The 24,800-nt window shown below is 46.0% G+C and overlaps 1 protein-coding gene across 1 annotated transcript in view; it reads left to right on the forward strand.

The window, feature by feature from the left end:
- Positions 1-11,516: 11,516 nt before the first annotated feature.
- Positions 11,517-24,800, forward strand: part of SERPINA6 (serpin family A member 6) — a 22,214-nt gene continuing 8,930 nt past the window's right edge. The window contains exons 1-2 of the mRNA XM_029951936.1: positions 11,517-11,579; positions 22,236-22,864. Coding sequence (XP_029807796.1) covers positions 22,255-22,864 — 610 coding nt within the window. The 5' untranslated portion in view covers positions 11,517-11,579; positions 22,236-22,254. The remainder of the gene's footprint in view (positions 11,580-22,235; positions 22,865-24,800) is intronic.

Below are 24,800 nucleotides of genomic sequence, written 5' to 3' on the forward strand. Positions count from 1 at the left end.
GCTGGACAGACAGACACACAGCCTCCTATTCTGCAGGGCTCAGTGGCAGGCCAGTCTGAGCGACAACAGCATCAGACCTGGTTCAATCCTTGCTCTTTAGAAACTGTGTGACATTGGGGTAGGGATCGCCTGGGTGGTTCTGTCCATTAAGCCTCCGAGATCAGCTCAGGTCATGATCTCGTGATTTGTGGGTTCAAGCCCCACGTCAGGCTCTGTGTTGACAGCTCAGCTTGGAGCCTAGAGCCTGCTTCGGATTCTGTGTCTCCCTGTCTTGCTTGGCCCCTCCCCCACTTACACACTGTCTCTCTCTGTCTCACATAAATGAATAAACATTTTTAAAAAAGATTTTTTTTTACCTAAAAAAAGAAAACTGTGTGACTTCGGGGAAATCATTCTACCTTTTCGACTCCCCATATTCTCATTGATAAGAAGTATCTGTGGCATCCCAAAGCCACCATGAGCACACAATGAAATTACCTTACAAAGTACCTGGCACAGGTCTGCTTGTTGAAGGCACCCAGTAAACACAGCGCACCTCTGTGAGTCATTAATCCCCAAGGCAGAGATGAGCACCTGGATGTCCGGAAAGTTGAATGTTCACAAGCCAAACCCATTGTCCCAACAGGAACATTCCAGGAGGACCTGCACACCTATGTCACTCTCGTGACCTTTGGGCAGCTCCACATCCCTTTCTGGTTTCTGGACGTTTCCCTCTGCTTTGAGTTCTCTCATGTCCTTGCTTCCTGGACTGTGGCAGACCTGTGTTCCTTTGAGCCATCGACTCAATAAATCAGCAAATGACAGCCTTGTGTGAAGGTGCTTCGGTGCCCCCTGGCCAGCGGTCCCCCAGCATGGCTTGGGGAACCCACTGAGAGTGGTCTAGGTGCTGTGTGTGTGACACAGAGGGCTGGCCTGCCTTACTGCCACCCCCTCCTGGTGCCTGGCAGCCCCAGAGGCGTAGGAGGGGCCAGCTGGGTTTCAGGTGTCCCCACAAGGGGCTTCTCAGGGTTCTGCTAAGAAGAGCTACTTAATACTATTGTGCGTTTGGAAGCTTTGGCATGTCTCAGCCCTGTCCCTGCAAAGCCAGACCCAGCACAACCCTCCCTCTTAAACTCTGTCCACAAAGCTCTGTGTGAGGGACTCCTCTCTCAAAGAGGCTCCCAGAGTAGGCGCTGAGCTCTTCACAAAAGTCTCCAGCGGACAGTCGTCCTATGCAAATCCTCCATCAGGTACGGATGTGCGAGAGGCACGGTCCTGAGGCCAAAAGAGACAGAGGCAGGCCCCAACCTCAAGGGGCCGTCGTGGAGCTGCCCACGGCACCTGGTCGGGGGACAAACTGTAAGTAGTGTAATATAGTCTCTTTTGCTACAAAGAGGGTACACGTCCTTACTGGGAGGCATGTCAGGTGGAATTTTAAGCCGAACAGTCAAGGAGCCCAGTACTGATGGAACGTGAATCAACAGCGACAGCCTGGAGACGCAGCCTGACAGCAAACTGAAGTCAAAGAACTGCTATACGCTGGTGGGAATCCCCAGGGACTTCGCTCCCTAGTCATTGCACAGACCCCATCACAGCCCAGCGATGCTGCCACAAGCCCCCAAGTGCTCTCCACACCCCCTTTTTTTCCAGCTCCTTCCTTTAGGCATCTAACCCCAACATCCCTCAACCCACTGGGATGCGCGATCCCCTGATTCTGACAGTTTCCACCTCCCTCTCTTCCCTGAGCCCTGACTTCCTCCTTGTCCTGCTTAAATCCCATGGCCAGCTGTATCCTCGGCTCCTCTGTCTCGTCTGCCTTCATCATGCCTGCTTGGCAGAACCCTCCAACCCTCCCCGCCCCCACCCCCGTTCCAAGCCTGCACTGCAACTGCTGAATATAGCTAGAGAAAAATATAGGACACGCTGATGGGTCTCATTTTAAGTTCATGATCACTAGACCATAAAAGAAGGCTTGATCCTGGGAGCAGTCGCCCTCTATGCGAGCCCTTTTACGCCCCCACGGCCTTAAGTAAATACTCTGTGACTTGGCTTTCATACCTTCACCTCTTATCCCACCTCCAACACCTCCTACCCCAAGTCACCCTCGGCTGATGACCTTACTTCCTTCTCGCTGGCAAAATATAGGCAATAATGATCTGCCCACCCACCTGCAGCTCCACTCATGTCTCCACCCTCCCTCGTGTTACAATGGGGCACCTGGTCATGCCTCTGGCTGGGGCCATTCCCCCCGACCTATGTCATTGGTGGTATTCTATCTCACTCATTCAAGGACAGCACACCAACAACCCTGCCCCTTACCTCCTCGATCACAAACCCTCCCTCTCTACTAGACGTTTTCTATCAGGATGCAAACATGCTCCTATTTCTTCCATAAGTTGGATGGATGCATGCATGCATGGACGGATTAGGTATAGATATTTAGACATACGCACATGATAGATACCGACATGGACAGAGATAGAAGTAGAAATAGAGATCATACAGTCATCTCCTCCTCCAGCTGGCACATCACTGGGGTCTGTCAACATAGCGGTATGTTATTCAGCAACAAAAACGAGTAACTGGATAACACACTGCAATGTGGATAAATCTCAAAAATATTACATTGGGTGAAAGAAGCCAGAGCAAAAAGACTAAATATTATGTGATTCCACTCATACAGATTACCCAGAAAAGGCAAAAATACGGAACCATAAAGCAGATCAAATTGTTGCCTACAGCTGGTTAAGAGGAGGAACTGATATCAGGGCTCAGTCGGCTAAGTGTCCGGCTTCGGCTCAGGTCATGATCTCACAGTTCATGGGTTCGAGCCCCAAGTTGGGCTCTGTGCTGACAGCTCAGAGCCTGGACCCTGTTTCGAATCCTGTGTCTCCCTCTCTCTCTCTGCCCTTCCCCTGCTCATGCTCTGTCTCTGTGTCTCTCTCGAAAAAAATACTTATATTTTATATACATATATTATATATATATATACATATGTATATCACTCTAAGGTTTAAAAAAAAAGTAGGAATTGATAGCAAAGGACTTTATTGGATTTTTTGTAGCAATGGAATTGTTCCAAAACAGATAACATTGGTATAATCTAAATTTACTAAAAATCCTACACCGCCAGTGCATGAGTTTTATTGTATATAAATCATGTCTCAATAAAGCTGTTTAAAAAAAAAACCTATACAGATACATCTCATCTTGTGTTGAGAAGGAAATTTTACTGCTTCAAATGTATATGTTAGCATCTACAGTAAAAACAAAACCAAAAAACAAAAAACAAAACAATCAGGTCATCATCTGAAGACATTAGAAACCACAAATCAAATAAAATTACAATAATAAACACAACAGAAGTTACTGAAAAAGAAAGCAACGTGAAATAAGATTAAGAAACTCAGAAGCTGGCTCTTTAAATACACAATAACATTAAAGACCCCTTGGTGAGACTGATCAAAAAAAAAGCACACACAAAAGAAGCAGAAATAACCAAAGTCAGTAAGGAAAAATGAGTCATTCCTATGCATCTGGAACATGCTAAAAATAATATGGGTATGTTATGCAAACTGTATATACAAAGGCGCCTGGGTGGCTCAGTCAGTTAAGCATCCAACTCGGTTTCGGCTCAGGTCGTGATCTCATGCTTCATGGGAGTGAGCCTGCTTTGGTTTCTGTGCTGACAGCATGGAGTCTGCTTGGGATTCTCTCTCCTTCTTCCTCTCTGCTCCTCGTCTCTCTCTCTCTCTCTCTCTCTCTCTCTCTCTCTCTCTCTCTCTCAATCTCTCTCTCTCTCTCTTTCTCAATAAATAAATAAACTTTAAAAAACTGTATATATGTAAGTTTTTAAAGTAAGATTAAATGGACAAATTTTTAATCCTATTTGAAGAAATAGAAAATCTGAATAGTTCTCTATGAAAGAGTTAAATCCATATATAAAACCTTCTCTCAAAGAAAACTCTAAGCCCAAATGATTTCTCTGGCAAGTTCCGCCAAGCATTTAAGGAAAAAAATAATGCCAAGTTCACACACTTCCCCAGATTTTAGAATAGCAGAGTACACTTCCCAGATTGTTCAATGTGGCCAGCGTGACATTGATACCCAAACGGGGCCAGAGCAGGAGTCCAAGGGCAACTTACCACCCCTGTGTGTTACACATTACATTATTGCCACTTATCAGCTCCCTGACCCTCTGAGGCAGGCATGACGCCACACCTCACTGAACGGATACAAAACTTGAGGTCTGCAGAGAGGGATTTGCCAAAACTACACAACTGAGTAATGGCTAGAGTGACACTGAAGACAAGTCTGACAAATTCCAAAGGTCTGGCAATCTTTCTATCATTTTTTTTTAATGTTTTATTTTTGAGAAAGAGAGAGAGAGAAAGAGCATAAGCAGGGGAGGGGCAGAAAGAGAGGGAGACACAGACCTGGAAGCAGGCTCCAGGTTCCAAGCTGTCAGCACGGAGCCTGAAGCCTGCTCAGACTCAGGAGCCACGAGATCAGGACCCGAGCTGAAGTTGGACCCCTAACCAACTGAGCCACCCAGAAGCCCCTCTCTTACTATCTTGATCCTAATCTCCTACCACCTCTGACCTCAGGGAGGGTGGGAGCTTAGGAAACTGAGCCCCAGAGAAGTCAGGCAATTGTCCAAGGTCACAGAACAAGTTGGTGAGAGAGCAGGAGGCAGGCCCGTTCTGTGCCCCAGCCCCCCCGCGAGGGACCTGCCGCCTGGGCTCCTGGGACTTTTATAGGCTTCCACCAAGTAAGACACACGTGGACCACCAAGGGGCGCTCACATCACCTCTCCACACCCCGCCAACCTGCTGGGCCCAGGAATCTGCCCTGCGGAGTTCCTATGACAGAGACCGGAGTGCCCACCCCCCCTGGTCTGCCATGGAAGCGCAGGGAAGGAACGCAGGAAGCCACAGGCACCTGACCCCTCCGGTGAGGACTCTGGCTGAGACACCTGGGTTCAAATTCCGACTCTTCTACGTGCCGGTGTGACTTCAGGTAAGCCCTCCGACCTCTCTCTGCCAGTCGCCCCATCTGCCAAGTGGGCATATCAGTCATCAGCAGCATCCTCCTCTCTCCGCACGGTAGCTCGGGCATATTCTTTACAACAACCTAACAGACTCCAGATACCCGGATCTCCGTTCCGCAGCTGAGGAGCAGAGAGCTCACGTAAGGTGCCCCACATCGCACCGCGAGGGGGCTGGATTCGAACCCCGGTCCCCACTCTTGACTGTTCCACTATCCTGCACCGTAATAAGACCTACTCTGGGGGTTCTTGTGAGGATCGAATAGATCAATGTACCTCGAATATCAGAGCCGGCACACAGTGAGGGCTCCGTAATGGCCGCTGATGTCCTCTCTGGGAGCCAGACCCCATGCACAGTGCTTTACACCAGCGGTGACACCCGAATAGAGCCGGAATTGGCAGGTAGGAAATATACACAAAAAATAAGAGGGGGCCAGCCGGTGCAGAACCTTATCAGTGCGTTAATGGTCCCCATGGGCTGGTTTCCTGCCTGTCCAGGAGCAGGAGGCCCAAGAGAGGGTTACATTCCTGCCCGGTCCAGGAAGTGCACAAAGAGTGAGCGTACCTGGGGGACAGGAGCCCCCACCAATGCCAGGAGTCAGTGCCCCTGACCCACAGCAGCCAGAAGGCAGGTCCTAGGACCAGCAAGGGCCATCTCCGGTTAGCCCACAAAGTCCAAGATTTAGCCCGTGCCACCCCCACGCTGGCCATCAGCTCTGGCTGGCATCCTGCTTTGCCAACACAGCTCGTGATTCCCAGGGTAAACAGCCGGCCAGCACTCGGTGAAGGCCAGTCAGGACTCCTGTCTGGTGATTCGGATTATCGCCACAGGTCCCTGGTTTGACGTGGCCTGTCCCTCACCAGGCGAGGCCAGGGCCCTGTTTACCCAGAGATGGGACTCCAGACAGCCTGCCTCCTCCACAGACAGGACAGAGAGGGCCCTGAGCCATGCTGCCAGTCCCAACCTCTGTGGTTGACAGAGCTGGGGAGGAGGGACCCAGAGCTACACAGCTGGGCTGGAGTGACTTTGTTAGGGGGCGGTAGTGGCCATTCTTAGAGGATCTAGCCAGGAGCTCCTCCCAGGACTTTGGGAAGCCCTAAAAGACCAGCAGATCATTCTCGAATGAGACCCAGATGTGTCAATGCTGAATGGGCCTCCTAGTAAGCAGGGGACGGGTCTCACTCACCAGAAGGTCACGAGCCAAGGTCTCTGGTGCACACAGACCAAGTGTGCAAGAAACACATGCCTAACAAACAGACATCTGACTCAAAGGTGCTTAAGAGAAGTGTTTATTTTAGAAAATTCGTTTTCCACGTTAAGGGGCTAAGGTTAATGGTCACAGACAAGGTCATCTGGGCGTCTGGGTGGCTCAGTCGGTCAGGCGTCAGACTCTAGATTTCAGATCAGGTCATGATCTCATGGTTCATGAGTTTAAGCCCCCACATAGGCTCTGTGCTGACAGGGTGGAGCCTGCTTGGGATTCTGTCTCTTTCTCTTTCCGCCCCTTCCTGAGTGCTCTCTGTATCTTCCTCAAAATAAATAAAAATAAACAAAAAAATAGACAACGTCTTCTTGTCAGGCACTAACAGTAGCCAGTACTTAATACTAAGTACTTCATACTAAGTACTACCCAGTTGCTAAAGAGAGAGAATGACAATTTCAGCTCTGGGTCTCATGATGCAGACCTTGCCATGTGCTCGCTGCCCTGTGTGGCCCACAGTTGTAGTCTTCAATGTGTGTATGTAGAAATGTGTATGTATTTCCAGAATCCTTTGAGACTCAGTTTTACACATCATAACCGTTTACTCTCAAATAGCCTCATGTATATTTTCTCAGAGTTGGGGATGTTATTTTTCAGTAAAACTCTCAACTTCAAGGAAGTGGGCACTGATATAACCCCGTCTTCTCATGTGCCGTTCATGTCCCAGTAACGCCCTTCATAGCTCACATCCCCACAGTTAAGGAGGATTCGCTGAGGAAGCCATAAGGCATGATTTGCTGGTCTTTCAGGGACCACCCCGAGCCCAGGGAGAAGCTTCTTGCTGAAGCCCTCCCAGAAGCACCACCTCTTCCCCTGAAATCATACCATTACGATGCCATACCTCTTTCTTTTTCCTTTTTCTTTTTTTTTTTGTTTATTTATTATTGAGACAGAGAGAAACAGAGAACAAGTGGGGGAAGGGCAGAGAGAGAAGGAGACACAGAATCCGAAGCAGGCTCCAGGATCTGAGCTGTCAGCACAGAGCCCGACGCGGGGCTCGAACCCACGGACCGAGAGATCATGACCTGAGCTGAAGCCGGACACTTAACCGACTGAGCCACCCAGGCACCCCAATGCCATGCCTCTTTCATCTACTCCAAGAGATAATACATTTAGTCTTTTATGACACTAACACTTTTAAATTTGTTTATTTTATTTTTTTGAGAGAGAGAGAGAGAGAGACAGAGACAGACAGAGCGAGCAGAGGAGGGGCAGAGAGAGAAGGAGTCACAGAATCCAAAGCAGGCTCCAGGCTCTGAGCTGTCAGCACAGAGCCCAACATAAGGGTCAAACTGACAAACCGGAAGATGGTGACCTGAGCCAAAATCGATCACTTAACCGAATGAGCCACTCTGGTGCCCCTGACACTGACACTTTCAAAGAACAAAGTCCCAGGGCACTGGGGTGGCTCAGTCGGTTAAACAGCCAACTTTCGGTTTTAGCTTAGGTCATGATCTCACGATTCGTGGGATCAAGCCCCACGTTAGGCTCTGAGGTGAAGTGCAGCCTGCTTGGGATTCCCTCTCTCCCTCTCTCTCTGCCCCTGTCTTCACAAAAATAAATAAACATGTTAAAAAAAATAAAAGAACATAATCCCTATTATCACTAAATGGCACCTCCATGCGGAAAAAGAAAAAATTGATTCCCAGCTCACACCATACACACAAATCAGATCTCGATGGACTCCAGATCTACATGTAAAAAGAAAAAAAAGCAATAAAAGCTTCTAAAGGAAACATAAGAAATAGGTTTCACAACATCTGAGGAGGCAAAGATTTCTGAAGCAGGACCTAAGCACACTGAAGACAGAATAAGTAAGATTGGGTTCCACTGGAACTGGGCACTAGGTTTACCGGAAGATTCTACACGGAGAGCAAAACAGGGACCACAGACTTAGAGAAGGTGTTTTGCAACATATGTATCTCTCCCCCCTGCACTCCTACCTATCCTTAGGAAAAAGATAATCTGATAGAAACAGGCAGCTCTCTTCAATCTTACTTACACAGGTACTTCTCAAAGGATAATATCCTTAGCTAAGAGAGAGGAACTGTAATATTCTGACTCTTTTGTGTTTAACAGAAAGGTTTGACCCCGAGGAGCAAGAATAAGCCAGACCGTACCTTCCACAGTCCACCTGGAAATCTCACTGGCTACCAGTTTATTTGCTACTTTTTTTTTTTTTTAACTTTCTTGTTAAAAGCATTGTCAACATTGCTAAACTTTCTGCCTCTACATGGTAAGGGTCCTCTTCCTCCTGCTTCCCGTAGCCTGGTGCCCACTGTAAGCTCTTAACAACAGGGTCACAGGTGTCCCCTAGTGGGCATTAGAAGACCTTCCCAACTCCCACTTGTTAGCTGATCTTAGAGCTGCCACCATATTGTCTGTCTTTGGTTATGCAGACCCCACCCACACCCAGGTACCTAAATCTAGGTATTAGGGCCGAAGAAATTCTCTAAAACTTTAATAGCAGGAAACTACCATTTATTATGCTCCTGGGTTCTGGAGGCAGGAAATCAGACAAGGCATTGCAGGAGTGGCTTGTCTCTGTTCCACCACGGCTAGGACGTCAGATGGAGGTTTTTAGTGTTTTCAGTAACAGGTAACCAGTGTGATACCAAAAACAGAATAAGTACCTTCTGAACCATTGGGAGAAAATTCAGCCTTTTCAAGAAAATAAAAGACAAAAAAGAAAAAAATGTATAGCAGATGTATGAAATAAAATGGCATGTCAGTGCTAACACAACAGTAATTTAAAATAAATGTAAATAGGTTAATTTTCCCAATGAAGAGACAAAGACTCTCATTTTGGAGCAATAAAAATAAGTCCAACTGATTTATTGTGCTTCACAAATATTGTGTTTTTTCAAATTAAAAGTTTCTGGCAACTCTGCATTAAGCAACTCTCTTGGCACCATTTTTCCAATAGTATTTGCTCATTTCATGTCGTGGTGTCACATTTCGGTAATTCTCACAATATTTCAAACTTTTTCATTATTATTATATTTGTTATGGTCATCCGTGATCCATGATTATGACCTGCTAAAAGCTCAGATGATGTTTAACATTTTTAGCAATGAAGTATTTTTTAATAATTTTATTTTTTCATTATTTTTTAATGTTTATTTACTTTTGAGAGAGAGAGAGAGAGTGTGTGTGTGCATGTGAGCGGGGGAGGGGTAGAGAAAAAGGGGACAGAGGATGTGAAATGGGCTCCGTGCTGACAGCAGGGAGCCCGATGCCGGACTCAAACTCACAGCCCAAGAAATCATGACCTGAGGCGAGGCTGGATGCTTAACTGACAGAGCCACCCAAGCACTCCAGCAATCAAGTATTTTTTAATTAAGGTATATAGATTTTTTTAGACATAGAGTGTAATGTAAACATAACTTTTATATGCACTGGGAAGCCAAAAACTGCATTTGACTCACTTTATTGTGATACATACTTTATTGTGGAGGTCTGAAAACACACCCACAATATTTATTAGGTGTGCCTATAGATAATATTTTTTGACCATAGTGAAATAAAAGCAAATAACAAAGGAGTAGCCTCAGATTCTAAATACACTAAATGACATATTACTAAATTACCCTGGTGCAAAATAAAACCATTAAGGGAATTAAGAAACACATCAAAAAATTACAATGAGAATAGTAAATATCAAAAATTTGTGGGACATCACAAAGTCAGAATTTAGATGAAAAGTTTCAACTTTAAATACACTTATATGAAGACAGGACATGTTAAAAATTAGGAAATCTGGCTAGGCATTTAACTCAAGGAATTAGAAAAAGAACATCAGAAGGGGAAAAAAACCCAAGGAATTTGAAAAGACAGTAAAAAGTAAAACTAAAGACAGAAATCAATAAAAAATTGATTTAAAAAAAAGTAAGGATTAACAAAACTAAAAGCCAGTCCTTTGAAAAGATTAATTAACTAGACAAAGCTCCTTGACAAGGCTCATCAAGGGGGAAAAAATAAGAAAGGAAATATGGAAATAAAATACAGAAACAAAAAAATTACTGATATGACAGACATTTTAAAATAATAAATTCTTATTATAAATTCCAAAATTGGCTTAATAAATTAAAAAATTTAAAAGACAAAAAAGTATTAATAAAATTGAAGCATCCCCAAAACTCGAGAACCAGCAGTGGGTGCAACTTTTCCTCTTTACACTGAGAAACAACTCCCCTCACCCCTAAAGGGCAGTAATAACGTTATCCCCCAGCAGGGGGGGCACGGGAGCGCGGCTGGGCGTTCACAAAGCCCTGTTCTGTGTGATCAGGCCAAGGGTGAGGAGTCAGGTCTGGAGTCCTTTGGACAATGGAAAGAAACAGTGAGAAAAGATGTCTCCCTCCTGATATCAAATAACCAGTGAGAACCAAATAACCTGACGCTTCAGTGGCCACCTGTGTCCCCTACAAAGGCTAAAACAGGAAAGTCAAATAAAGAAGAGCTAAGAAGGAATTGTTTTAAAAAAGAGAAACCAAGAACTGATGCCCAACCTGGAAGCCCTTGATCCAGCTAAGCCTGAGGCCCTCTCCTCCACCCCTTCAGAACTCTCATTCGTGAGACCAAATATATATTCTTTTTTTCTTTAAAAATGTCTGTGGTCTATCACTTCCAAACGAAAGAGAAATAACAAGGAAAAATGTGGGAAAGGGGGAAGGCACTAGACTTTCCAGTTGAGTGGTCTTGGACTTGAATCTCAAGGGAAGCTCGCTCAGTTGCCTCATTTAAACACAAGTGGTAATAACAGTATCCACTTCATGAAGCCATTGGGCAGATTAAGTGAGATCATCCGTGGGAAGCACCAGGCTATTTGTATTCCATGCCTCTCTCCCAACGGACGAGGTCCCCTTGAAGGCAGAACCTTGCCGGACTCACCACCAGCCCAAGCCTGGCACCTGGCTCTTCACAGGTGTCTGCCATAGTGCTAATTAAGGGCACCTGCGGCTTCCGTGCCAGCTGCCCCCGAGCAACCACAGGCGCTGACGCAACTCGGGCCACATTTTAATATTAAAAATAAAAGTCAGGGAATGGCCCGCGGAGGAAAGGTAACTTGCAGCCTTGCTGTGTTTGCTCAAATTTCCTGGAAAGGCCTCCCATTGGTTAATGTCTGGGGGGAGGGGACCACCAAATGGTGAAGGCCACTGGCCCCCCTCTAACCATTAACCAGCAGGGAAGTTGGCAAACAAGATTTAGCGGTAGCGCCGAGCCGCATACTGAACGCTCGGGAGGGCCCAGGACGGAAAGCCGGCGGTGGCAGCCTGAGCCCTCTAGGGACCGTGAGTAGCACCCGAACACCCTCCATCCCTCCAGCTCCCGCCCCGCCGCCGCCAGACCCAGCCATGACATCTTGTGCTGTGATTGTTTTCAATGGGCATTGAGCGGTGATGCTGGGAGGCTTTGGCAGAGTCTAGGGGTCACCCGTGGGGATATGGTTTCCCCTGGCCTCCAGGCTCGCAGTGTTTGACGCGGAGCTGAGAGTCATTCCCATCCGTGCCATCCGTCGCTTGGCCAAGCCCCCAGCCAAATAGCAAAAGGGTGTGACAGCTGGGCTGCAGGAGTGCGAGGCAGCGCCCCCTGCCGGGGGATGCGGGCAGGGAGGCCGTGCAGGCCCCGGGGGCGCACACACCTACCTCCGCTGGTTGGGGGTGCGGGGCAGGGATGATACAGAAGGCCCCGAGTTTGCACCTGGCCCACGGGGGCACTGGTGAAGGTAAAGAACGCAGTGGGTGTGTTCTTCCAGCCTCACTCCAAACAGAAGCGACAAGGAGGACAGACATGAAATGAAATTCACCAAGATCGTTGACACCGCATTGTGACATTGCTGGGTGCTTTTTGGAGAGCTTTCACCCTCCTCACTTTGCTTCCTATAGAGAAGGGAGGAGCGGCACCGCACAGGCTCTGAGGCCAGGCTGCGGGGCTTAGAATCTCAGCTCTGAACAGGTTAGGCTACCTCCCTGGACCTCAGTTCTCTCCTCTGTAAAGTGGGCCCAGGATTGAGTGAGGCCACATACGAAGGCACTAATAACAGCTGTGACTGGTATTCACGGCAAATCTCACCATCTCACGAGGTGAATAGAGTTTTAATCCTTACCTTGGAGGATTAACACAGGAAGGCTGAGGCCTGAAATCCCAGGAACAGCAGGAAGAGGAGGGAAGGGAGAAGACCTTGTAACTGGGCAAGTCGACCCCATGCCCGGTCCTCGCGTGAGGGCTCCGAGCAGGTGTGGAGGGGACAGGGCTAAGGCAGAGACATCACTGCAGTGAGATGGGGCCTCGAGAGGGAAGCATAGAGAGCAGGTCTCCTGGAGGAAGGCTGGGACCCGCATGCCCAAGGACAAAAGGAGGTGAGTCAAGCAAGGCAAGGGACGGAAGGGCCTGCAGCGTGGAGCCACATGGGGCTGGACCGGGGCGGGGCTGTCTTTGTCCCTAGCTCCCAGGCCAGAGCCCGGCTCCGGAAACAATGGGGAACTGAAATGACCTGCCCTGCCCGGGCGGAGGGCTCAAGGTCTGGTGTGTGCTCGGAGGAATGCCGGATACCCAGCAGTGCTGTGGCTCAGACTTTAAGGAACCAGATTTGAGGCTGGGCCAGGACTGTCACCAGGCACAGCATCATGACCAGCCGCCTGGGCCCCGTTAGTGAGGACCAACCTCTCCTGGAGACACCGGGAGTCACTTTTGAGCAGCAGAATGGCCAATGGGCTTGAATTTTGAAAAGATGCCTTTGGCTGCAGGGGGGAGAAAAGGCTGGAGGAAGCTGAGCAGGGACAAGGACACCAGGGAGGGGCGACTGCTAGTCCTGGAAGAGGTGACCACAGGCCCCAGACGCAGACAGTGCTCTGAGACTAGAACAAGGAAGCAAATACCAGAAAATCAGAAGGTCAAAGGGACAAGGCCAGCGGTGGGTATTATTACCTACTCTATCATTATACTGAAGAAACTGAGGCAGAGTTTTAACAGTCCACGCATGTCACCTAGTTCATAAAGAGCGATGCTGGGCTCCTAGTCCAGCGTGTCCTCCCAAAAGACCAGGAAAATGAAAGCCAGGCAGCTGGGAAGGGAGGGGGCGTGCAGGGTGGTTGTCAAAGCAGAAAAGGGAAGAAGCAGGGAGCTCAGGGCAGGGACCTTCAGCAGGACTTGTCCCACCACACGGAGGGAGACATGGGAGACGGGGGGGGGGGGGGGGGGGGGGGGGGGGGGGGGGGGGGGGGGGGGGGGGGGGGTGCTTGCACCTGTTGCTCACGAGGTGCTGGTTTTGGAGCATGCTGGGGCCTCGGGTTGTTCCAAAGACCAGTGGTCCCCAAGTCAGAGCGCACCATGTTCTCCTGGGGGTACCGACTCTACTGTGGGCTCCCAGCCCCCTTCCAGAATGGCGGGTCCCCGAGGTGAGACGGTGCAGGGGTACCTGTTCCTTCTTCTTTACTGGGATATAGGCCACTCCATAAAGCACAGGGGAGCTGGGGACCAGCAGGCCTGCAGGCTGAGCGTTCCCTTACTGGTTTTGACCTTGGCTGCCTTTTTTTTTTATTGCATGTACCAAATATCTTTGAATGGTCTGTATGTCTTTTTTTTCTTAATGTTCTTATTGTTATAAAATATACAAAAGATTGATCATTTAAATTACTTTTTAATTTTTTTAAGTTTATTCATTTTTGAGAGAGAGAGAGAGCAAGCATGAGCAGGGGAGGGGCAGAGAGAGAGCAGGAGACACAGAATTCGAAGCAGGCTCCAGGCTCTGAGCTGTCACCACAGAGCCTGACGCGGGGCTCGAACTCACGAACTGTGAGATCTGACCTGAGCTGAAGTTGGCCGCTGAACCAACTGAACCACTCAGGCGCCCCTAAATTATTTTTAAGTGCACGGTTCAGTGGCAGTGAGTACATCCACACTGTTGTGCGGCCATTCCCACCATCCATCTCCAGAACCTTTTCATCATCCCACCAGAACACCGTCTCCCCATTTCCCCACCCCCACCCCCACCTCTGTTAACCACTATCCTACTTTCCGTTTCTATGAATCTGACTGCTCCAGGTCCCTTATATCAGTGGAAGCATACAAAATGTGGCTTTTTGTGAGTGGATTATTTCACTCCGCAAAATGTCTTCAGGGTTCATCCATATTGGAACAGGTGTCAGAATTTCCCTTTTTTTTTAAGGCTGGATAGTATTCCATTGTGTATCCATATACCACTGTGAAATAAAAGAAAGAATATATATCGATCTCTGCCCCCCGGTTGCTGACACAGAGCTCCTAAATCCTTGTAATTTCCTCAGTGATAAGAGCATTAGGAGTAACTCGTGTTCTAATTGGTCTTCGCCCCTGATTCCTGACACAGAGTTCCTAAGTCCCTTGGAATTTCCTGGGCGATAATAGTGTCTTGTATTCTAATGAGGTGACGTTTGATAGGTGTCTGGACAGTGTCAGGCTGGAGCAGGTCCCAGAAAGACCAAGTCAGGATTAGAAGCTTGGAATTTTCAGTCTCACCCTGCTTTCTCCAGGAAGGGGAGAGGGGCTGAAAATGGAATAAATCACCTGTTCTGCTTACATCATGAAGTTTCCATAAAAATCCCATAGTTTGGGGTTCAGGGCTTCTGGGTCGGTGAACACATCTGCACGCCGAGAGCGTGGCGCACGCCAACTCCAGAGACAGGAGCTCCTGCGCTTGGGACCCTTCTGGACCCGATACATCGCTTTATCTGGCTGTTGGTTCATATTCTTTATTCTGTCCTTTATAATAAACCATAAGTAAGTGTTTCCCCGAGTTCTGTGAGCCAGTCTGGCCAGAGAACCCTAATTTATAGCCAGTCAGAAGTACAGGGTGACAATCTGGCACTTGGGATTGGCATCTGAAGTCAGGGCGGGGCAATCTTGTAGGAACCCGTTAACCTGCAGGGGTGAATAGTGTCCAAATTGCGTTCTGCTGCAGGACATCCAGCCGGTGGTGGAGAATCGTCCAGGGTGTGGAAAACCCTCATACCTGGTGTCAGAGGGAACGTGGCAGCCGCACGGGAGGAATGGAGAAACAGGAATGGTTTCTTTATACAACCGCCTTTTATTTATCCATTTATCTATCCATTGATGGACGTTTGGACTGTATCTATATATTTTTTGCTATTATGAATAATGCCTTTATGAACATTGGAGGGTACCAATATCTGCTCTCTGCCTCCAATTCTTTTGTGTATATACTCAGAAGAATCATTAGATCATATAACTCAATGTTTAATTTTTTGAGGAACTGTCATTGTCTTTTCCACATGGCTACACCATTAACTGTTCCCACCAGCAAGGCACAGGGTTTCCAAGTCCTCTACATCCATGCCCACGCCTGTTTTCTGTTTTGCTATTGTGGTTTGGTTTGAATTTGGAATAGCCATGCTAATGGGTATGAGTGGTATCTCATTGTGGTTTTGACTTGCATTTCCCTGATGACGTGAATGTGAGCATCTTCTCATGTGCCTGTTGGGCATCTGTATATCTTCTTTGAAGAAATGTCTACCCAACATCTTTGCTTATTTTTTATTTTTTATTTTTTTATAATAGTTTATTGTCAAACTGGTTTCCATATAACACCCAGTGCTTCTCCCCACAAGTGCCCCCCACCATGACCATCACCCTCTCCCTCCCTCCCTCTCCCCCTTCAGTCCATGGTTTGTTTTCAGTATTCAGTAATCTCCCTTGATCTGTGTCCCTCACTCTCCCCCACTCTCTTTCCCCCTTCCTCTTTAAATTGGATTGTTTTTTGGTTTGGTTTTGTTTTGTACTTGAGTTTTCTTGTATTTTGGACTTGAGTATTCTGGATGTTAATCCTTTATGAGATATGGAGTTTGCAAATATTTCCTCCCATCTTGTGGGCTGCCTTTCTACTCTAGATAGAGTGAACAAGAGTTTTTAAAGAGTTCAACGTGTCTAATTTTTCTTTTGTCGCTTGTACCTTTAGTGTCCTGTCCAAGAAACTATCTCTAAATCCATGTCACGAAGTTTTTCCTCTATGCTTTCTTCTGAATTTTATTTCTCCCTTACATTTACTTCTTTGGCCCCTTCTGAGTTCATTTTTGTATATGGTATAAGATAAGGGTTTAGCTTTATTCTTTTGCATATGGATAATCCAGTTTCCCAAGCATCATCTGTTGAAAAGACCATCCTTTCCCCATTGAATGGTGCTGGCACCCTCATCAAAAATTATTTGACTGTATATGCAAGGGTTTATTTCTGGGCTCTCCATTCTACTCCATTGGTCCCTATGTCTGCCTTCATACCAGTGCAATCTGTTTTTGATTATTGTTGTTTTATTTTATTTTGCTTTATTTTCGTTTTTGTTAATTTAAGATAGAGCATGAGAAGGGGAGGAAGGGAGCGGGGAGAAAGAGAGAATTCCAAGCAGATTCCACACTCAGCATGGAGCCTGACGTGGGGCTTGATCCCACTACTCTGGGATCATGACCAGAGTCGAAATCGAGAGTCAGACACCTGACTGAGCCATCCAGGTGCCCCTGATTTTGTAGTTTTCTATTAAATTTAAAAATCAGGAAGTATGAGATCTCCAAGTCTGTTCTCCTTTCTCAAGACTGTTGACTATTCAAGTTCCCTTGAGATTCTCTGGGGCGCCTGGGTGGCTCAGTCGGTTAAGTGTCCGATTTCAGCTCAGGTCATGATCTCACTGTTCGCGGGTTTGAGCCCCGCATCAGGCTCTGTGCTGACAGCTAGCTCAGAGCCTGGGGCCTGTCTTCGGATCCTGTGACTCCTTCTCTCTCTGACTCTCCCCTGCTTGCTCTCTCTTTCTCTCTCTCTCTCTCTCTCTCTCTCTCTCTCTCTCTCTCAAAAATAAATAAAAACATTTAAAAATTTTTAAGTTCCCTTGAGATTATCTATGAATTCTTGTAAATCTAGAACAGGCTTTCCAATTTCTGTAAATTGCATCATGGGGATTTTAATAAGGATTGCATCTAATCAGTAGATTTCTTAGGGTAATATTGACATCTTTAAGAATATGAAGTCCTCCAATCCATGAACACAGCATGTCTGTTCATTTATTTATCTCTTTAATTTCTTGCAGCGACGTTTTGTAGTTTTCAGTGCACAAATCTAACACCTCCTTAGTTAACTCCTAAGTATTTTATTCCTTTCAAAACTTTTGGAAATGGAATTGTTTTGTTAATTTCCTTTCCAGTTTGTTCATTGTTAGCATATGGAAACAGAACTGATTAGTGTGTGTGTGTGTGTGTGTGTGTGTGTGTTGATTCTGTAGCCTGCCGTGTTGCTGACATTATTTATTAGTTCTAGCAGAGCTTTGGTAGAATCTTTAGGGTTTTCTACATGCTGCTGTGATGTTGATCACATTGCCTATGACAGAGATAGTGTCACTTCTTTTTTCAGTTTGGATGCCTTTTATTTCTTTTTCTTGTCTAATTTCTCTGGCTAGTGCTTCCAGTACTGTGCTAGGTAGAAGAGGCAGAAGCAGGCATCATGCCTTTCCCAAATCTTAGATGAAAAGCTTTCAATCTTTCACCATTACATTAGCAGTGGGATTTTCATCTGTATTTTTTTATTATATTGAAGTACTTTCCTTTTAGTCCAAATTTTTGCCTTGAAAAGGTGCATTGAATTATGCCAAATGCTTTTTCTGCATCAATTGAGATGATCATGGTCTTTTTTTTTTCTTTTTTGCTTCACCCTGTTAATGTGAAATAGCATACTGGTTGATTTTTATATCTAGAACCATCCTGGCATTCCAGAAATAAATCCCACTTGGTCATAGTGTGCAGTCTCGTTAATGTGCTGCTGAATTCTATTTGCTAGTATTTTGCTGAGGATTTTTACATCAATGCTCATAAGCAATATTCATCTGGAGTTTTCTTTCTTTATAGAATCTTTGTCTGACTTTGGTGTCAAGGCAATGAATGAATTAAGAAATGTTCCCTCCATACAGGAGTGCTGACGCATAGGGGCACATGTACCCCAATGTTCATAGCGGCACTTTCTACAATAGCCAAATCATGGAAAGAGCCTAAATGTCCATCAAGTGACAAATGGATCAAGAAGATGTGGTTTATCTATACAATGGAGTACTACATGGCAATGAGGAAGAATGAAATCTGGCCATTTGTAGCAACGTGGATGGACCTCGAGGGAGTCATGCTAAGTGAAATAAGTCAGGCGGAGAAGGACAGATACCATATGTTTTCAGTCATAAGTGGAACAGGAGAAACTTAACAGAGGACCATGGGGGAGGGGGAGGGGGGAAATGGTTGGGGAGAGGGAGGGAGGCAAACCATGAGAGACTCCTGAATCCTGAGAACAAACTGAGGGCTGATGGGGGTGGTGGGTGATGGGCATGGAGGAGGGCACTTGTTGAGATGAGCACTGGATGTTACATGGAAACGTGCCAGAGTCCAGCTCCAGCAGGTCCAGGGTCCCCTGAAGGATGGACGGTGTCAGCGAGAGAAAGAGATGAGAGCGGCATGTTTCTTTCTTGGTCACCAGGCAGACATCTCTGTTCAGTCTGCTTTGGTGTCCTTTTTTATTAGTTAAGCAATAACATGACATCAAAAAATAGAAATTGTTTACAGTTTTTAACTCAGTGATAAGGTGTTTCAATCATCAAAGGTGTACAGAGACAAGTTTTACAGAAGTATTTTTGTAGAACCATCCCAATTTATTCTTGGCATCAGTCCCCAAGGTTAAGAAAGAAAAAAACCTATCTTATTCTGTACAGGTTGGGTTTTGGCCAATAATTACGACTTTGTTTTTAATTAACATGTTATAACCAAATCATGTAATGCACTTACAGTAAGGTTAAGTAAATTTTACAATTAAGAGAATAACAAGATGTTTATAGTAAAAAAAAAACAGGATAATATACATATTATTTAAGTTAGTAATGCTAAAGCTAAAACATAGGTTAAATTGTATAAAGATAGGCTGGGTGTTATTTTATCTAGCTCATAAACCACAAGAGAAAGAATGCTTGTTAACAAGTTGTTAGAGAAAGCCCTTTCCTTGGTGTAAGCATAATGGGGGCCCTGTGTGTGTTGACCTTGCACCTGGGTTTCTAGTTTCTTATCCATCCTCATGGCTGAAGTCAGTACAAGGGAGGGTATTTGAACTTTAATAGCAAAAATATATGCAGCAACTGATGTCTGGTCCTTGTCTGTTTCTAACTTATCCCCAAGTTAGGCTCTATTTCTCCCGGCCAGAGTTAATTATAACTCTTGGGTTCTTGGCCCCCCTTATGTTTTGGGTCTGCAAGACTCATTAGAAGAGCCTTTAGCAAACATTTGCAGCACTTTGATCTAAAATCCCTTATGCAGGGGCAGGAATATGCCTTTTCTTATGGGGTAACTGTGTGGGGAATATCGGTCTGATTTGGAACATTGTAAGGCCTAACCAATAGCAACAGGCTTAATTTCACATGGGCAGTAGTAGCAGAAGGGGATACCAGTTCCACCTCTCATGACAGGAGCTGTGCAACGTCTGTCATTTCCTTACTGTGACCATGTCATCCAGCAAGGCCAGTGCGGCTCCAAGCAGAAATGAACTTGACAATAAACTATAAAAGATTGTGCCTGGATGGCTCAATCAGTTAAGCATCCAACTTCGGCTCAGGTCATAATCTTGCAGTTTATGAGTTCAAGTCCCACATCAGGCTCTGTGTTGACAGCTCAGAGCCTGGAGTCTGCTTCGGATTCTGTGTCTCCTTCTCTCTCTGCCCCTCCCCCTGCCTGCACTCTGTCTCTCAAAAATAAACATAAAAAAAAATTTTTTTAAAGAAGAATTCCCTCCACTTCGGTTTTTCTGGAATGAGGATTTGTATGAATTCTTCAAATATTTGGTAGAATTCAACAGTGAAGCCATGTGGTCCAGGGCTTTCGTTGTTGGTAGGTTTTCAATTACTGGTTCAATTTCTTTACTACTTACAGGTCTATTCAGATTTTCCATTTCTTTGTGATTAGTTTTGGTATGTTTTGTGTTTCCAGATTGTGTTTCATTTTATCTAGGCTATCCAATTTGTTGGTGTGTAATTTTTTCATAAGATTCTAACTCTTTTATTTCTGTAGAATTGGTAATAAAGTCCCCATTTTCATTTCTGATTTTAGTAGTTTGAGACTTCTTTTTCTCTCTTACTCAGTTTAGCTAAAGATCTGTCAATTTTGTTCATCTTTTTGAAAACCATATTATATCGTATATCATCATACTATATTATACTATTTTGAATATATACATTTAGGTTTCATTGCTCTCTAGGTCTTCTGTTCTCTATTTTATTTACCTGTACCCCAATCTTTACATGGAATATATTTTTTCATGCTTCCACTTTAATATATATTCTTTGGATCTAAAATGTGTCTCCTGTAGTCAGTGAAAAGTTGGATCATTTTTTAAATCCATTCTGCCAATCTCTGTCTTTCGATTGGGGAGTATTATCCATTTACATTTAAAGTAATTACTAATAAGGGAGGACTTCTGCCATTTCCTCTGTTTTCTGTAGGCCTTATAGATTTTTTTTGTCCTTCATTTCCTGCATTGCTATCTTCTTTTATGTTTAGTTAATTTTTGTAGTGGGACATTTTATTTCATTTTAAAGTTTTATTTATTTTTGAGAGAGAGAAAAAAAGTGTAAGCAGGGGAGGGTCAGAGAGAGAAGGAGACACAGAATCTGAAGACAAGCTCCAGGCTCTGATCTGTCAGCACAGAGCCTGATGTGAGGCTTGAACCCATGAACCTCGAGATCATGACCTGAGCCAAAGCCGGATGCTCAACCGACTGAGCCACCCAGGTGCCCCTGTATTGAAACATTTTAATTCCCTTCTCACTTCTTTTTGTGTATGCTGGTTACCATAGAAATTACATTTAACATCCTAAAGTTATAACACTCACTTGAATTTATGCCAGCTTAATTTCAATAGCATACAAAACCCTGCTCCTATGCAGCTCCACCCTCCCCCATCCTTTCAGTTACTTAAGTCACAAATAACATTCTCTTTCATTGTGTATCCAAAAACATGGACTAATAATTGCTTTTTGTGGATTTGTCTTTTAAATCATATTGAAAATTAAAAGTGGAGTTACAAAGCAAAATTACAATAATACAAGTTTTTCTAACTGTTCATATATTTACCTTTACCAAAGATTTTATTTCTTCCTATAGATGGTATTTATTCTCTGGGGTCCTTTCATTTCAACCAGAAGGGCTCCATTTAGCATTTCTTACAGGGGAGATCTAGAGGCAATGAACTCCCCCGACTTCTGTTTATCTGAGAATGTCTAGATTTCTCCTTCAATGTGAAAAGATGGTTTTGCCAGGGCACCTGGTGGCTCAGTCAGTTACATGCCTGACTTGAGCTCAGGGCATGATCTCACCATTCCCAAGCTTGAGCCCCAGGTCGGGCTCTGTGCTGACAACTCAGAGCCTGGAGCCTGCTTCAGATTCTGTGTCTCTCTCTGTCTCTGTCCCTCCCCCACTCATGCTCTGTCTCTTTCTCTCTCAAAACTCAATAAACATTTTAAAAAATTTTTAAAGGATGGTTTTGCCAGGTATGGGGTTCTTGGTTGATAGTTTTTTTTCTTTCGGTTCTTTGAATGTATCATTTGGTCAGATATTTAACCTTTCTGGGCCTCCATTTCTGCCTACCTCAAATCATAATAATAATACCTACTTGATCTGTTTATCAGTGAGAATTGAATGAGAAAATATAGGCAAAACACATAGGTCAGTGTTGGCGCCTGGTAGGTACCAATCATAGCAGGTAAAAACATACTTTCAGATGAGGAAATTGAGGCCCAGAGTCCTGACTTGCCCCAGGTCACACAGCCAATGGGGAGGAAGGAACTGAGGCTTGAATGGGGTCTTCCATGGGGTCTTCTGCCCACCTTTTCACCATGCCCCACTGCCTTGGAGGCCCCACATTATCTAATGAGCATTCCTGACTTTGCAGGGCCTGCCCATCCTGGACAATGCTGATTCCTCTCTGTACCTACTTCCTCTGGCTATCCACCAGTGATCTCTGGACTGTCCAGGCTAAGGACCCCCATACTGATGTGAGCACAAGGAGCCCTCATCGGGACTTGGCTCCAAACAATGTTGACTTTGCCTTTACTCTGTATAGGCATCTAGTGGCTTCAGCTCCTGGCAAGAATGTCTTCATCTCTCCTGTAAGCATCTCCATGGCCTTAGCTATGTTGTCCCTGGGCGCCCGCGGCCTCACACGGGTCCAGCTTCTCCAAGGCCTCGGCTTCAACCTCACCAAGACATCTGAAGCTGAGATCCACCAGGGCTTCCAGCGCCTCCGCCGTCTCCACGGACAGTCAGACACCACACTGGAGATGGCTCTGGGTAATGCCTTGTTCCTTGACCGCAGCCTGGAGCTTCTGGACTCATTCTCAGCAGACACCAAGCACTACTATGAGTTGGAGGTCTTGGCTACAGATTTCGAGGACTGGGCTGGAGCCAGTAGACAAATCAATGAGTACATCAAAAATAAGACCCATGGGAAAATTGTGAACTTGTTTTCAGAGCTGAATAGTTCAGCCACACTCATCCTGGTCAACTACATCTTCTTTAAAGGTACGCCCCCTCCACGACCCACCCCATTGCCAAGAATAGCAAGAGCCCTCAAAACCCAGTGTGCATTCTTGGGCAAAAATCTTGGGTTTTACAAAGCACATTTTCATCTGTGAATCTCCATCTTCCCCATAATCCTCTTAGGAAAGTAGAATGGTATCACCATTACAAATGTTCAAACTGACACCTAGAAGAATTGAACTACTCACCGAAGCTCTTGTAGGTTCGTTCAAGGCCCAAGCACGTAATCATGAATAGTCTGACCGCCCCATGGTCTACACATGTTGGCTGAGTGCTGGCCGTGAGTCAGGCATCGGGCCAAGGGCTGGAAGCATGGCCAGTCCTTGTCCCCAGGAACTCCCCAGATGGCTCCCAGGCCACACGCACCCTCAGAACTCACAGCCAGCTCTGACCACACGCCATCTCTGCCAAACTTCAGCCCCTTCTCACCAATCTGGAGCAACGTGCTCCAAAGTTCTTGTGCATAAACTTTACCATGGGGACTTGTTAAAATTATAGATTCCAGAACCCATGCCAGACTTATTGAAGCAAAACTTCTGGAAGAAAGTCTCAGAATTTTTATTTTTAACAAGGCCCCCTCCCCCAATGGTTTTTATGATCAGATAATTTAGGGATACATTATTCTTTTTTTATTTTTTTAATGTTTGTTTATTTTTGGTGGAGAGGTGGAAGGGAAGGGGCAGAGAGAAAGGGAGACACAGAGCCTGAAGCAGGATCCAGGCTCTGAGCTGTCAGCACGGAATCTGACATGGGGCTTGAACTCACAAGATCGTTACTTGAGCTGAAGTCGAATGCTTAACTGACTAAGCCACCCAGGCGCCCCAAAGGGTATATTATTCTTAAGAATAAAATCTACAATCCTTAGTCTACAGCAGTGGCTCTTCACCCAGGGTGGTCTCCACCTCCCCCTTCTACCCTCAGGGACACTTGACAATGTCTGGAGACATTCTGGGTTGTCACAACTGAGGGTGGAGTGGGGTGTGTTCCTGGCATCAAGTAAGTGGAGGCCAGAGAGGCTGCTCAGCCTCTTTCAATGCACAGGACAGCCCACAATGATATCTGCCCAGAATGGCTGGCATCCCAAGGCTGAGAACATCGGCCTAGAATCATCTGCTTCTCTGTCCTCTCCAGCCTCACCTCTCAACATTTTCCCTTTTCCAACTTCCCCACACACAGCAAGCTCACACACAGACACACACACCGCATACACATGAGCTCACAGCACACACTTGTACACACACATGTGCACACAGAGCATGCACGTGCACGCATTACCCCACACAGCACACATACACAACATGCACATGCACACACATGCACACAGCATGCACAGGCACGCGCACACACGCACAGTGTCCAGTCACACCGAATTCCTTCCAGTCCTTGAGCATCACTGTCCTCATGGAGACCTGAATTACCCCCTGTGGCCGCTGTAACAAACTCCCCCAAACACGGTGGCTTCAAACAACATGGATTTATTATCTTACCACTCTGGAGGTCCGAAGTCCAAAATGCATCATGCGGGGGTAAGAGTGTTGGCAAGACTATGTTCCTTCTGGAGGCTCCGAGGGAGAATCCGCTGCTTGCCTTTCCCAGCTTCCAGAAGCCGCCTGCGTTCCTTGGCTCTGGGCCTTCGCCCTGAAAGCCAGTTAGCACATCGCCATGACCTTTCTTTCCTCTGACCCTGCCCCTCCCGCCGTCCTCTCCCCCTCTTAAGCAAACCCTTGTGATGATACCGGGCCCACCTGGGTAATCCAGAATGATCTCCTCATCTCTAGATGACTGGATTAGCAACCTTCATGTCCTCTTGCCATGTAACATAACATACGGGCTCCATGAATTCAGATATGGGCATATTCGGGCAGCCATTCTGCCGGCCACAAAACTTATACTCTTTCTGTCCCCTGAGCCCTCCCCC

The sequence above is a fragment of the Suricata suricatta genome, chromosome 9, assembly GCF_006229205.1.
Source record: "Suricata suricatta isolate VVHF042 chromosome 9, meerkat_22Aug2017_6uvM2_HiC, whole genome shotgun sequence".
Taxonomy (NCBI): Eukaryota; Metazoa; Chordata; class Mammalia; order Carnivora; family Herpestidae; genus Suricata; species Suricata suricatta.